We start from the raw sequence: 14965 nt of genomic DNA on the forward strand, positions 1-14965 counted from the left end.
CATGAAAACAACAGCAGACGTTCTCTTTCTTGATAGTAATGAATGCAAATGATATCAGGACCAACCTCATGCAGAGACAACCACATCCCAATGGAGTCCATGTCTACTTCATGCATCTGTCAATGTGTATAAATCACAGCTGGTGTAAATGGAGGACAACTCTACATAATAAAAGATGATTAACAATAAAAGCTCATAGTAAAATAGAAATCTTAATTTAATGTTTTCAAAGGAAAGATAACTTGTAAGGCACATCCAAAAACATAGGGCTATGCATATAGGGTCACATGTAAACATGTAATATAGTGCATCCAAAAACCCAAATTGATTGTGCTGATGCTTGTTTCACTGTCAGAAAACATTTGGTGCCAGCATTTGCATCCCACGCAGGAATTGATTCCTAAACTATGAACTGGGCAAAAAAGCATCAGTGGATTGGAAGGCCCCCACCAGAATATTCCACTTCCTGGATCAATAGTAGCAATTCAATAGCATCAGCTAGAAGAAGAATAAGGATTTCTGTTTCAAGCATGCCCAGAATACTTTTAAGGACCACATCAACAAATGACAAAGTGGAAAAACATGAAAAATGATCCAGAATCAGGAATTCGTACCGGTGCAGGAGGTAAAGAAGAAACCCAGTCTGATGCATGCGATGGGAGAAGACCCAATGTGTTCAGCTGTCAAACCACAAGAAAATGAATCATACACAGCAATTTTATAAGATTTTATACAATATTATGCACAATTATATTCAGCAAGTTTTACCTTCCAGACACCCAAGGCCAGTGCAGCCAAGTTAAGGGCAATAAAGAGCAATTTGGGTGCAAGAATATCAACCTTTGAATCCTTGTAAGGTTCAAAGACTAAAAGAAAAACAGAATTAGTATTTCAAAACACAAAGAAACTTGAAAATCTTAACTGGAAGAAATTAAGGTAAAACCATATTGACAAACAAAATAACACAACATAATATGAAAAGTACATGCACAGCTAAGCACAAACACAAAAATAACATAATATCATAAAAGGACATGCAAATCCAATTTGCAAAGAAAAAAGGATATCACACAAATTTATGATATTTTAAAAAAAAAACCCTAAACTAAAAAAATTAAGAGAAAAATAAATCAAAATGTTCTTGCAACAAGGGGCAGAAAACCAATTGTTATACCTGGATTGAGATTGATTGCTATAACTTAAAATCAGCTATGGCTTAAAATCAATTGAGATTGATCACTACTGAGAAATCAATTGTTATACCCGGATTTTTGCATAAGGCTATATTGGGGATTTCTTAATTAAATCTAGGTTAAAATTAATTAAGGGTATTTTGGTAATTTCACTTAGAGATGGTATCTCTCCTAATTAGGTTAAGAATATATCTTGCTTAAAAGTGGAGGTATATATTTAAAGAAATTTCTAATTGAATTACGAGTACAAGTTAAGTTAATTAGATTATGATTCCTAATTAGATCGAGGTTAGGGTTTCTTGGAGAGGTAGGACATTCATCCTATAAATATACCATGACATTTCCTCCTCTCAAGTCGCCATGGGAGTGAGGCCGATGACGAAGAAGATGCCGACGGCGAGAGAGAGGAGCGGATGGTGGGCATCGCCTTTGCTTGTAGAGATCTCCTCTTATACTAGTTTATACTCCTATTTTGCTTAACCTCTTATCTTTATGTCAATCTGTATTATTCTATTGATTTATCTTTCCTGATTTGTGAACTTGTAATCAAAACAAGATTTGTGGAAGATCTTTTCCTATGATTTTAAAAGAAAAATTGAGAAGGTTGTATTTCAGATTATATACGTTGTGGACCCGCTCACAAAATTCTGGCTTGCACCATGTTGAACATGTTTGGGAAACCAGCCTAACACATGACCTCACACTCGATCGAATTGGCCTAAACCATGTGGACTGACACAGCAACCAACCCAGGACCTGTAGGTTAGTAGGTTGTAACCCAAGTCAATATATCAATCATGTTGGACCAGATCTTTAGTGCAGGAGTCGATCAAAAGTTGCAGATCCAAGTCACTAATTTACTCCCTGTTAGCTGTTGATCTGCTCCCTCTAGATGGTACAGTTTGCATCTAAGCCAACCATTAGGTTCTTTGTTGTCCACATGACAATAAGGAGGCATAAAATTAATTGAAGCATTGTATTATATTCCCATCCTTAGTCCCACGCTATCTTCACATAATATTTTACTCCTAACAGATCTCCCACAAAGAGATAGACTTCAATAATTCATGCTGAAGTAAAAGCTTCTTATCCTTCACTAAAAAAATCCATATAATACAGGTTATTTCGTAGAAGAAAGTAGGGTTTCCAAGAATGAACTTGAAACCCCTAGCTATACAAGATTTATAATTAGTCTCTAAAAGCAAATACTAGTCTCTAACTATAGCCATACTGGATTTGGGGTTTGTTATTTATAAGATGATGCTCACCCCGTAGAAAGTTGTCTCTTCCGATTGGGGAATAGTACATAACAAAATAAAATTAGTAATAGAACTATATAAGGACCAACACGAGATTAGTAGGACAAATATCCAAGCTGAACATCAATGAGTGAGTGGAACACAAAAATTATCATCACGACTAGACAATCCAGTCTGATCCCAACTAGAACAGAGGACTTAAAGGACAAGATTAGTCATTCTCTCTCTCTCTTCAAACACCTTTCTCAATTCTACCCCTTTTTCCTTGAAATTATGTGCTAATTTGAGCCACCCCACTTCCATCAAACAAATCTGAAAAGTGACAACTGTAGAGTTTATCCTAACTTGTATTTCATCAATTAAACCAATGTCATTAGCAAACAACATCTATTAATATAAATTAATACTTTCCATGCATTAAGAAGATTTCATAGTAACTCAAAGTTTAACACACTGTTCATCATGTACCCTTCTTACCAAAATAATTACTTTATTCTAAAAACATCCATTTCCCATTATAAGCCGTAATCAGATATAGTTGATTCTAGTTTGAGAGTGAGCTAATAGGTTTCACAAGTTATATGTGATTGTACTGTTGAGCAATAGATTATGGACTGCAACTATTTTCAGAATTTCATGGCTAATTCCTACTATCCTGCAGCTTTTATAGGACTTGCCTGCCAGATCCATATGGTTCATTCTAAGAATAACTACCATGACAAAGATCCATTCTCTTCCAAATATAGACACTCTCTTGATAGTAGTAAATACTAACTTAACCCATTTAAATGGCTATAGTAAGAGGCCAAAATATACATAAAATGGCAAGCTAGTGTTGCCACAAAATAGTAACTGTAACAAAAGAATATAGATTAAAGATAAAAATTTAAACTAACAATTTTAATAGATTTTTTCTCATTTAAGAAGAGTTAAATTGAATGCAGCTTAATTATATAATAGGATCGACTACTAGATGGAAAAACAACTGGGAGTGGCTAATAAAGTTTCACATACTAATTAGGATTATTTGACTGTCTTCTGCCAAAAAAGAAAATTTATTTTTTCCCTCTGATAGAAAGATAAAATGAAAAATGAAAAAACACTGGCCTTGGAGAAGCCAAATGTGCAGTGTGCCTATCTGTTAAATTTCATATAAAGTTAATTGCAAATGAAGAATAAGTATTATTTCATCATAATTGTTTGTCACCTATTATATAGCATATAGCAATAATATTATAAGGTATGGAATCTTGCTAAGTTATACAGATGGAAAGTATCTATACATCTTTGGTGTTCCATGAAGTAAATAGAATGCAAAAAAACTTGCCTACATATAGTACTAGGTTTTTCATTCCTAAGTTACTGTTCTGTCCACTATCTCCACCTCCTCCAATGAGGCCAAGACTAAGGTACATGTATATGAGTCAAATCAAAGACATATGTAAACATTCTGTCTTATGTGAGCATAACCAACTAATAACAAGATCAAACAATTAATACCTTTTCCAACTCCTTGAAGAGCACTTATTGGTTGCCAAAGGGCTGAGAATGTGATGCCAATACTGAACAAATGCACTGTGCTTCCAGCCATCCACATCATAAAACCCATCATTAACAAGTTCTTAAAGGGGGCCTGAGCCACTTCCCAAGCTTTCTTCATGCAGGAAGAGGTGGAAGAAAGGAGGGGATGAAACAGATTACATAGAAGAAATTAGAAAAATGATGGCAGCAAACACAAATGGGCAACAAGATACTAGTGAAAGCAAAATAGACATGAAACAGACACTGGCAAAGGCAAATGGAAACATGATACTAGTAGAAGGAAAATAAACATACAGAAACTAATCATATAAATGACCTGAATCAGCAAAAACATCCTAGACATCTATCAAATGAGATACTTAGCTGACACAACAATGATTAAGCTGGCTGATAAGTTTAAAAGGAATGGACAATTCCTGTTATCAAAGTAATGCCAAACAAACAAATAATGGCAAATTGCTTTAGATATCACAATGAGCATGAGACAACGAGCTACAACTGGAAACAGGATTGAAGTAATTGTAAGGTCACTTCAAAAAGTGCAACATATAAGCCATGAACACGTTACTTTAGTGCAACCAGATCAGCTCAAAATTTCGTCTAGGAATCGAATAAACTAAAAACGGACAAAACAAGAAGGCCAGCAACCACAATGTTATAAAGCTACCAGTAGTCAAAATGAAACTGTGGCAGATGTATCTATTTAGACCCATTTCTGTATCATGTTAAGGCCAAAATCAGTTACACAAATTGTTATCCACCACAAATCCATATTCACGTCTAAAACTTGCAATCAGAAATGTTCAATAAATGAGTATGAATATGGTATCAGTTCTTTAGACCACATATCAGAATAAAAAATTGCATTTCAGAAAAAGGAAAGCATATATTGTACAGTGTCAAAGTCGCCTACATTAACCTAAAGAAATGTCTAATTCAATTGATTTTTTGGCGCAATATATTATCTTTTCTTCATTTCAAACTCTTCTTCACAGTTGCTTTGAAGTCTTCTCGCCTTCTTGCCCAAATTTGTCAAAGATTGGTTTAATATAGTGCCTTAATCATTTGCCCATGAAATATACGATTCTGTCAAAATTCACATCTTGAACCACCTAAATCCTAGTCGAATTTGTATCCTCCCATTTCATATTCTTTCAAAAATTGGCAAAAGTTCTTGTATCTGAATTTGAATTCCACTGAGTAAAAGTGGATATGTATAATAACTTCCCAACATCCAATCCATTTTCACCCTTGGTATCACCATAATAGGGGATCACACCAAATTCTCAATTGAACCTTGACAACTTAGTAGGGCACTTGTTCTTATCAATCTAGTGAGACTTGCTACTGAGACTAGTACAAAAAAGATATTTTCATCAGTTGAGTTTTCCAACTGAATTTCCAAAAGGTTCACAAAATAACGTAAAAACCATACCATCAGATCTCCATCACTGATCCTTGTTATTTCATAATAAAGCAAATATCATAATCATAAGCCCAGACTTGATTAGCAAATTCCAAAGACAATTTTCATCTAAATCTAGAAGGGGAAATCGGCAACCGGACTTGGAAAGGGGAAGAAATCTAAACCTATATCTCGATCGACTTGGGAGGTCTCTAAAATCAAGTACATGAAGAATCAAAACCCTAACGCATCAGTACCTGCGACTTCCAGGCCGATTCGGCGTCCTTCTTCTGTCGACTGGCATTTGCGTCGTCCTGAAGTAAGAATCCAAGATCCCAAAAAGATAAATAAATCAGAACAGATCCTCGGAACGGTGCGAAAAGATCAAGAAGCGGGAGACGAATAGCGAGGGGAGTACGGGATCAGAGGCAGATCGGTTGAAACCGATAGGATCTGGAACGTCAGACGTCGATGAAGAGTAAGAAGAATTCTCGGCGAATTCCACCGCCCATCGCCTCGCCAACCCCTTCCCCTTCTCCATGCCTTCGACCGCTCTGCGCCGAGAGATGGGAGATCCCCCGTCTCCCTCACTATTTGGTTACCGAGCCGACCCGAGAAAAAGGCCCTTGCTTTGAGACATGCGAGGAATCATAGGCCCAGATCTTTCGAATCAGACGGCAGACGGTGGAGGAGGTCGCAGGTCGCAGATCCAACGGCTTGGTGGACGTCCGAGGAAAACGAGAGCGCCCGGAGCTGTTAGCAAGACCCTTTTAGCATTACCGTCCATAAATTTGTATAATTTATATTAAAATCTTTATTATTATAAAAAAAAATTAAAATATTTAACTTTATTTACTCTAATATCATGGATTTTATCGATGAAAGTATTAAAATAATAAATAAAAAATAATTTCAACATCCTAGTTATGCTTTCGATGATGACGTACGATGACATCATTAGGATCGTAGATAGTTGTTGTGGATAAAGAGGAAGAACGATAACGAAATGTGAGACAAAAAGAGAATAGGAAGAGGAAGACAAAAATATCGACGCTCGAGAACTACATCAACGTCGATATAGATACAAAGCGATAAAAAGTCACTCAATAATTACGTCAACGCATATGCAAAACAACTCTCACTTTTCGATGTTATTCTCCCTCCTCATCCATAACAATCACTCGCAACCTCATTGGTACCATCGTTTACGACCACCGACATTATCCACAATCATCAAAAACGTAACTAAGATGTTGAAATTATCTTTTTGCCTATCATTTTTATGCTTTCGTTGATAAAATCGATGACGTTAAGGTAAATTGAGTTAGATGTTTTACTTTCGTAACTATAGAAATTTCAATATAATTTTTTTAAATCTAAAATTCGAGATGCTAAAGAGATATAATTATAAGAGGTAATATGTAATTAGCCCGTACTCAAATCCTGATGATGCTAATAAGGGCCTAGCACAAATCTTAATGCATAACGAACACGAAAGAGGTCATAAATCCAACAACTTTGTGGACACCCGAGGAAAACAAGGTACACTCGAAGGAGGTCACATAGATCCAACGACTTCATGGACACCCGAGGGAAACAAGGCATGCCCGAATCCTGATGTGCTAATCAAGGGCCCAGCACAGATCTCGATGCATAACGAATTTGGATCCATACCCACGTCGGCTTTCTTCTTAAATCTTTAAGGACTTGTTGAGGTTATTTTCTTGTTATTGTCTTTCCTCGTATTAAAGAGGAAAGAATCGAATCAGGTTGAGTGACGAAATGCCAAGCTCTTCTTTTGGTTAAATTAACCTTAGAAGTACAGATTCTATATCAATTTAATTAATGTCAAAGCGACGAAATCGAAAATCAAATTCAAAACACAAAATCTTTACCAGCCTGAAACCTTAAAATAAATCAATATTGCCAGACCAATAAATGGTGCCTCAAAAACAGTTTATAAACAAGCTTGGCACAACGTTACACTGCCGACTTATAGCTTAACAAAATTCAAATCCTTCGATGGAGGAATAAGAATTCATCTTGGAAATCAATTTTGTGAGGATACAGAGTACAACCCTTTTACCAGTCTCTTTACCATCTCAACAGCGTCCCATTAAACTCTCATGCTGTGTTTATCCAACACAGGTCTTCCACAAACTGCGAAAAAAAGCAAAAAAAAATTATGGGTATCTTTAGCAAGACTCAAACTGCTGAGAAGGCCTTCTGCCCACCGCCACTCGTAGATCGAGCTGAGATGACTTTTAGTACATTGAACCGAACAGTCTTCGCCAGCGGCCTGACATAACCCAATGTAACAAGCAGGGGGATGTGTGCAGGAATATTTGAGTGCCTCTTCTCATACCTATGACAAGAATATAACATCTTCAATCCCTTCAACTAAGCAACTATAAATTATGGCATCGTGGTCCATGCTTGCCTTTGGTATTTCTTTCACATGGTGAAGGTAGTTACAGCGTACAATAATTGTTCTGTTCATCATAGAACTGTGACATGTGCCTGCTAAGATATGGCCCGAATTGAAACATTTCCAGTGAATGGGCACTTCATATCAATGTAGGTCCCTGCCCAAAAAGAAAAGATAAACACTTATGTTTATGTGGTCAATGTGGATCATCTGCATTCATCAGAAGCAAGTATAAGTTCCAACAACTTTAAGTTGAAAAAGGAAAGGTAAAAAAAAAGCATGTAACATCAGATCCAACAAATCCCCAAACAGTAGCTCGGGTTAGAGACAAATTATGTTAGGTAACATAACAAGGGGAGCTGAACAGAAATTACACAAATACTGAGTTGTCAAGAGTAGAATCTGATTCTACTTTTCCTCTTGCTAATATGATAATATGATTGATAAATCTTACACATGTTTGATTTAAAAAGGCGCTCAGGCCTCACCTTTCCTCGCCCGAGCGTCTCGTTTAATGGCCAGGCGGTTCGCTTCAAAGAGACGTCACCTGGGCGCTCACCCAAGCCTAGGCGCCGAGCACTTCGAGCGAGCGCCCAATTTAAACAAGACGATCAAACTAGATTTTTAAGTCTGGTCGGTCGCATCATTAGTTGGTTCGGTTCAACCAACTAACGCACGCATATCATCCTCCCCCTCGTCGTGACTTCCCTAACCCTACGCGTGATTCTGCTGCCGACAATTCTGTTGCCTCTCTCTGCTGCTGTTGCCTCTCTCTCTTGCTGTTGCCTCTCTCTCTTGTCGTTGCCACTGCCACTATCGCATTTCTTAGTCAACAGCCTTGGTTTCCTCCTCAGTCCTCACATCGATCTCTACTCTTACTTCTCACATCAACTTAATATACTATTAACAGTATATTAATAGTATATTATTAATATACTATTTAATAATATTTTTTATTTATTAGATTAATATTATATTATTTTGATTTTAATACTGTTAATTTTTATTTATTTAAAATTATTTTTACGGTTTCAAGATAAATGACAAGTGTACAAAGCAACTCAATAGATTCTTTAATTACATAAAAAAAGAATCCTGGAAGTATAATTATCTAAAGGATCATAAAGATCCTAATGCAGTTATTTGCATCTTTTGTGTTAAGACTATTAGAGGTGGTATTTCTCGTGCAAAACAACTAGTAAGAAATATAAAGAATACAGTAACCTACAAGAAGTGTCCACTTTAGGTGAAAAAAAGAGTTGTTAGCTTATATGAATCAAAAGAAGATGCAAAAGAATGTATCTTATAAGAATTTACCAGAGGATAATGTTGAATATACAGTGATGATGAAGAAGATTATTCTATGAGTGTCAACCCAAGTAAAAAAAAAAAGTACACGAAAAAAAAGGAAAAAAAATTATAGTTACTAAGAAGGATAAAAAGGAATCGATGGATCTATATATGTTTTAAGAATCATAAAAACAACAAGGGCAAGAGGAGGCTCAAAATTAAAACAAACAAATATAAGTGATACTTGTGATAAAAAATAAAAGGAAGAACAATTCAGCACATTGCTCGCTTCTTCTATCAAGCTGGTCTTCTCCTTGGTACAACTCGTTTAAACAGTTTTAAGAAGATGATTGAAGCTATTAGAAGATATAGTATGAGATTAAAACCTCCAAGTTATTATGAGATGCAAGTTTCATTGTTAAAATAAGAGTTGGAATATACAAATAACTTATTAAAAAACCATAAAAGATCATGGGTAACACATGATTACTCTATTATTTTAGATGCTTGGACAGACGTAGGAATATAATTAATTTTATGGTTAACCATTCCTTAAGGATCATATTTGTGAAGTCAATAGACACTTCATATTTTGTGAAATATAAAGATAAGATATATTATTTACTTGACAAGTTCATGGAAGAAATTGGTAAACAAAATGTCATTCAATTCATAACCGACAATGGAAACAACTATGTATTAGCTAATAAGATTCATCTTTTAATTTTTTTTTTAATTTTTAATTACTTTGTATTTAATTAAATAGAAGATGTATTAAACTCTTAAGTTTTATCATTTTTGTTATCATTTGTCTCAGGTTAATTACTTGAAACAAAAAGACATCACTTATATTGGACTCCATGTGCAGCATATTATATTGATTTAATGTTGAAGGATATTGCAAAGATCCCTTACATCAAAAATTTTTTAGAAAAAACAATCTTTGGTGTTGAATTTCTCTATAATCACGCTGGGCTTTGATTATGAAGAAAAAATTCACAAACAATAAAGAATTTATGAGATATGGTATCACCCGATTTGCTATTTCATTCTTGACATTATAGAGCATGCATCATCAAAAACATAACCTGAGAAACATATTTACCTCTAAGAAATGGGTGAAAAGCAAATAGGCAAAAGAAGCAAAAGGCATGAGGATCATTGATATCATCTTAATGTCATCATTTTGGAATCATGTGGTTTATATATTAAAGGTAATAGACTCTCTTGTTCGAGTCCTTTGGTTGGTGAATAATAAAAATAAGCTTACAATTGGACATTTATGAGGCTATAGATAGAGCAAAAGAGATGATTCAAAGGTCTTTTAATAAAAATAAAGAAAAATATGAAAAAACTTTTGTAATCATTGACAAAAGATAGAATTGTCAACTTTATCGTTCCTTACATGCACTAGGATATTATTTGAACCCAGAATTCTTTTATAAGATCAAATTTATTGGGTTTGATGCAAAAGTTATGAATGGGTTATATTAGTGCATTGCAATATCGGTTCCAACCCTTGAGGTGTAGGATAAGATTATTCGTGAATTATCTCTATATAACAATGTCGATGGTCTTTTTGAAATTCCAATGGTAGCTCGATCTAGGACAACTACATCCTTAAGTATTAATAATTTAATATAATTAATTTCATATATAGTATGTTACTATATTATTACTAATAATAACATAAATTTTGCAACTGAATGGTGGAGTCTATTTGAAAATTTCACCCCGAACTTGCAGTAATTTGTTATAAAAATACTTAGTTTGATTTGTAGTGTTGTTGGTTGTGAGTGAAACTGAAGTATCTTTTAACATGTAAGAATTACTGAATATTTTTGTTTTAATTTATTTATTTTTTAGATAGATGTATTAATATATTTTTAAATTATATGACATGACAGATTCACTCAAAGAGAAGAAATTGGTTAGAACATCAATGATTATACGATCTTATTTATATCAAGTATAATTAAGTTTCAAAGGCTCGTCATGATTTGTGAAATAAAATTAATCCAATCTCATTACAAGATATTAATGATTCAAATGAGTAGTTACTGAGAGAAATGAGCGTCAACTTGCAAGATGTTGACGAGGAGCTTGTATCTAAAGTCCATATATATTAACATAGGGAGATGTGGCAAGAGTTTCATGTGTTAGAGAATTACAAATATATACAAGACAGATAACGAGAAGAAAAATGGGTGTAACAACATCAAGCTCAACTCCTACTATTGTTGACGTTGTTACAAACATATTTTGATGAAGAGAAAGGACGAAAGAAAGAGGACAAACTCAATGAAGATGAATCGTTTGAAATTGATGATAATGTTGATTATGATGAATAACTGTGATGTAAAACTTTATTGTTTTGAATTTGAGACTTTTGTTAATGTGACATTGTGACTTTGTAATTTAGATTTTCTTAATTTAATATCATATTTTTTAAAAATAATTATTAATTAATCATATTATATTATATATTTTTATATTTTAATATTTTAGAACGTCTCGTTTCGCTCAGGCGAGCACCTAAAGCCCGAGCGTTTTACGACTTTGGCACCTAACGCTTTTTCAATCACTAGTTCTTAGTAGGTTTTAGTAAATACACGAGTAAAGTTCAATCCAACTACATAGTCTCAAGGACCAAAACAAATTAGACGTGCTAAACATTAAAAGATTATGCTTTCATGTTGAAACAAAACCTTTAACATTCGACACCCAATACCAAATATACCAAGAAAACTAAACCATATTGGTTCATAAGTGGGAAAAGAATGGAGCGAACATGTAAAGGAGACTTTCTAAATCAGAAGTAAAAAAAATGCTATAAAGCACAAGATGGAATACATTAGATGCACATGTATATGATCAAAACAAAACACGAGCAGTGAACACATGACAGCAACTGCGAACAGAAGACAGATTCAAATATTCCATCACTGAGAAAAATGACTACCAATTCCTATATTTAAGATGTCACAACAAGACTCTGGCCTGAAACATTACTATTGTTCTGCAGAAGCCGAAAGTAATATGACTGTACAATCTACCCTCTGTGGACACGGGCATCAATCTTCTGATTAGAACTGCAAAAACTTGTCCACGCTGTCAAATGTTATGTCAAAAGTAAATGATACATGGAACAGAACAGCCATAGCCACTTGTATGTGATCCTGGAACCATTCAATCATCAAAAGAGGACACAGTAAGATATGATAGTTAAGCTACTAACTAAATGTGATCCAACTATTTCATGACTCCTTGTTAAGTGTAATTTCTCCATTAATTTTGACATACAACCATGGTACACGTTTGGTTTCATCTCCTTAAGCACAGAATAATAGACAAGAATTAGTTGTAATAAAATTATTCTCAGGTTTCATGAAACATTCTTCCTATCCCAAAACAATGATTTAAAAAACGCTACGAGCCAAAAAGTGCCAAGGTTTAAAAATGCCCAAGGCGGCTACTAGGTGGTGCCAGCCTGAGCAAAACAAGACACTCTGAAATATTAAAAAATATAAAATATAATTAATAAATAAAAATTAACAATGCTAAAATCTAAATAGGAACTATTATATGATAATAGTAGTTAACAATCTACTATTAACAATAGTTAGAGGGGAGAAAAGATATATATACTGACGATAGAAAGTGGGGAGGGAGAGGGCAACGGTGATGAACTTTCGGACGATGACGACAGCGATAGAGGAAGCGACAAATGACAATAGAGGAAGCTTCAAACGATAACAACGGCGTCAGAGGAAGCTACAGACGACAACAACAAGAACGAAGAAAGCTTCGGATGGTAACAATGGCGACAACGAAAGCTGTGGATGGTGACATCATGGCGGAGGAAGCTTCAGATGTATCCGTTAATGGCAAAGGAAGCTACAGTCCGCTCTTTCGATGATGGAAAGACCTGCACATGGAAGCATCGACGACAGAGGAAACTACATACGAAAGCTAGACCTTTGAACCCATCCGTTGATTGTAGAGAAAGAGTCAATATTGTGCATCAATGACGGAGGCAATGATAGAGGAAGCGACAACGATGAAGGTAGCAGTTGGGCATGAAGTAGGGTTTATGGCTTCGGGTTGCACGAGGGGCGGGGTTTGCGTGCGTAGATTTAATAACATTATATAGTTTAGTTGGTTCAATTAAACCACCTAAGCTACTGTTCAATTAAACGCTTCGTTTCACTCGAACGCTCACCCAAGGCGCCCGACACCTGCGTTCAGGCGAGCGCCCAGGCGGTGTGCTTCAATGAAGGCTTAAGGCACTCAAGCCTCACCTCGCCTCACCCGAGTGCACGAGCGCCTATTGAAACCCCTGTCCTAAAGACATTCAAGTAAAAATGAAAAATCAGTTTAAAATGACAACCAAATATCAGTCACGAGATCCGCCAATAATGACAATGACTTCATTGCTTATAAATTTAGCTGCAATAACTGTAAGCATTTTCCATTACTTCATTTCACTTCCTAGGCAATCAAATAGCTAAAAATTGGCTAATTTACTTTGCAAGCATGAATATTCTAGCATGTAATGGAACAAAATCATGAATTCGCTTCAAATAAAAAGAAAAAAAAAACAACAGATAACCAAGGGTACATTCAAGACCATGTAAGGATGGCCAACTAAAATGAATCCAGGAAGGAAAAAGAAGAATGAACAAACTGCAAGACTCAAATCTAACATCCAAGAAACAGTTACGAGGCCAGACCTTCGATGGCCTCTCTGGGAGTCTTGAAGCCAAGACCAATACTCTTCCAGAATCTATTGCCACCTTTTCCAGGTCTCTTCCCCTTTCCAGGTTTCTTTTAGCTGCAAATTACCAACATTCTTAAATTAAATCCTTCTGCATAGAGTTCTTCCCATATAATAATTAATAAAAGATTGTCCTTGTGCTCACCACAGAAATACCTTCGGCTGCTTCAAGAATGCCTTTTCTGTCTGATTAAAGAGCATACAAACAAAATAATCAGAGCACACATTCTTAATTAAATAGGCATGAATAGTTCCTACGTTCCTAAGATGAAATGCCCTAATAAATCCTATACACACGTAATACACATAAGAAATTACACCAAAAGTAGCCAACAGACTTACAGGCAAACTATGCCCTAAAATATATAGATCGCCTGCAGGTATTGAATTGCTTAGATAGCTCGTAACATAAATGCATATGCACATGCGTTTTAAGGAAGAAAGCAGCGCAACAAATGGGCAACACCGACATCACGCATGATCAAGGCATTGGTCGACAGGATTCAAGGCAACGCGGCGTAGAGCATAACAATTAGGTAAACATAGTTCAATCAAACAGTGTCCCAATTGATCGCGTTCAAGAACAAGAAGTCTTCCAGACAACAAATAATACTCCTACAGACCCCTCAGTTGCCTCACTCAGATATTTGCAGGCATTTCAATACAAACAGCAGAAGAAATCAGAATGTATTCCTCCGATCAACAGCGGGATCTTGCAAGGCGCTAACGATTCCAACAACGCTTAAACCCCTAAACGGGGCATCAAATCGAGTCCGCGACAAAAAGAAAAGGCAGCAGAGGAAAACGTTGTCTAACCTGTTCAGCCATGATCGATCGAGGAGCAAGATGAGACGAGCAATCCGCGGCGGAGAGACGGCAAATGTGGAGCTCCCCGGTGGCCAATCCAAAACCCGAGCGACGAGTTCTCATATTTATAGTTGGGCTTCGTCACTCCGTATGCGCAACATTGAGTTCAGCAATAGGCTTCACCCAAGTCAGGTTTGGACTCCTCCAAGTCTAAGCTCATCGACTCGATCGATTCAATGGAGGGGAAAATTACATCTATACCCT

General features: G+C 35.7%; 1 protein-coding gene and 1 long non-coding RNA gene across 4 annotated transcripts; both read right to left on the minus strand.

Moving 5' to 3' along the window:
* Positions 1 to 166: 166 nt before the first annotated feature.
* On the minus strand, positions 167 to 6021 carry LOC103990559 (uncharacterized). Its single transcript, XM_009409747.3, has 6 exons — positions 5818 to 6021; positions 5657 to 5713; positions 3953 to 4106; positions 769 to 866; positions 615 to 680; positions 167 to 466 (listed from the first exon to the last, which is right to left on the minus strand). Exons 1-6 carry the CDS (start codon positions 5938 to 5940, stop codon positions 428 to 430), a joined length of 537 nt encoding a protein of 178 aa, XP_009408022.1. The 5' UTR covers positions 5941 to 6021; the 3' UTR covers positions 167 to 427.
* A 1401-nt stretch (positions 6022 to 7422) lies between these two features.
* Positions 7423 to 14811, minus strand: LOC135679857 (uncharacterized). 3 transcript variants are annotated; one of them, XR_010515349.1, is made up of 4 exons: positions 14711 to 14811; positions 14040 to 14080; positions 13851 to 13951; positions 7423 to 7984 (listed from the first exon to the last, which is right to left on the minus strand). It is a non-coding gene; the product is annotated as an uncharacterized LOC135679857 (long non-coding RNA). The 3 variants fall into 3 exon arrangements; XR_010515350.1 differs by lacking the exon at positions 7423 to 7984 and adding an exon at positions 12064 to 12296; XR_010515348.1 differs by lacking the exon at positions 7423 to 7984 and having other exon boundaries at positions 12064 to 13951.
* Positions 14812 to 14965: the final 154 nt, after the last annotated feature.

Source organism: Musa acuminata, chromosome BXJ1-7 (genome assembly GCF_036884655.1).
Source record: "Musa acuminata AAA Group cultivar baxijiao chromosome BXJ1-7, Cavendish_Baxijiao_AAA, whole genome shotgun sequence".
Taxonomy (NCBI): domain Eukaryota; kingdom Viridiplantae; phylum Streptophyta; class Magnoliopsida; order Zingiberales; family Musaceae; genus Musa; species Musa acuminata.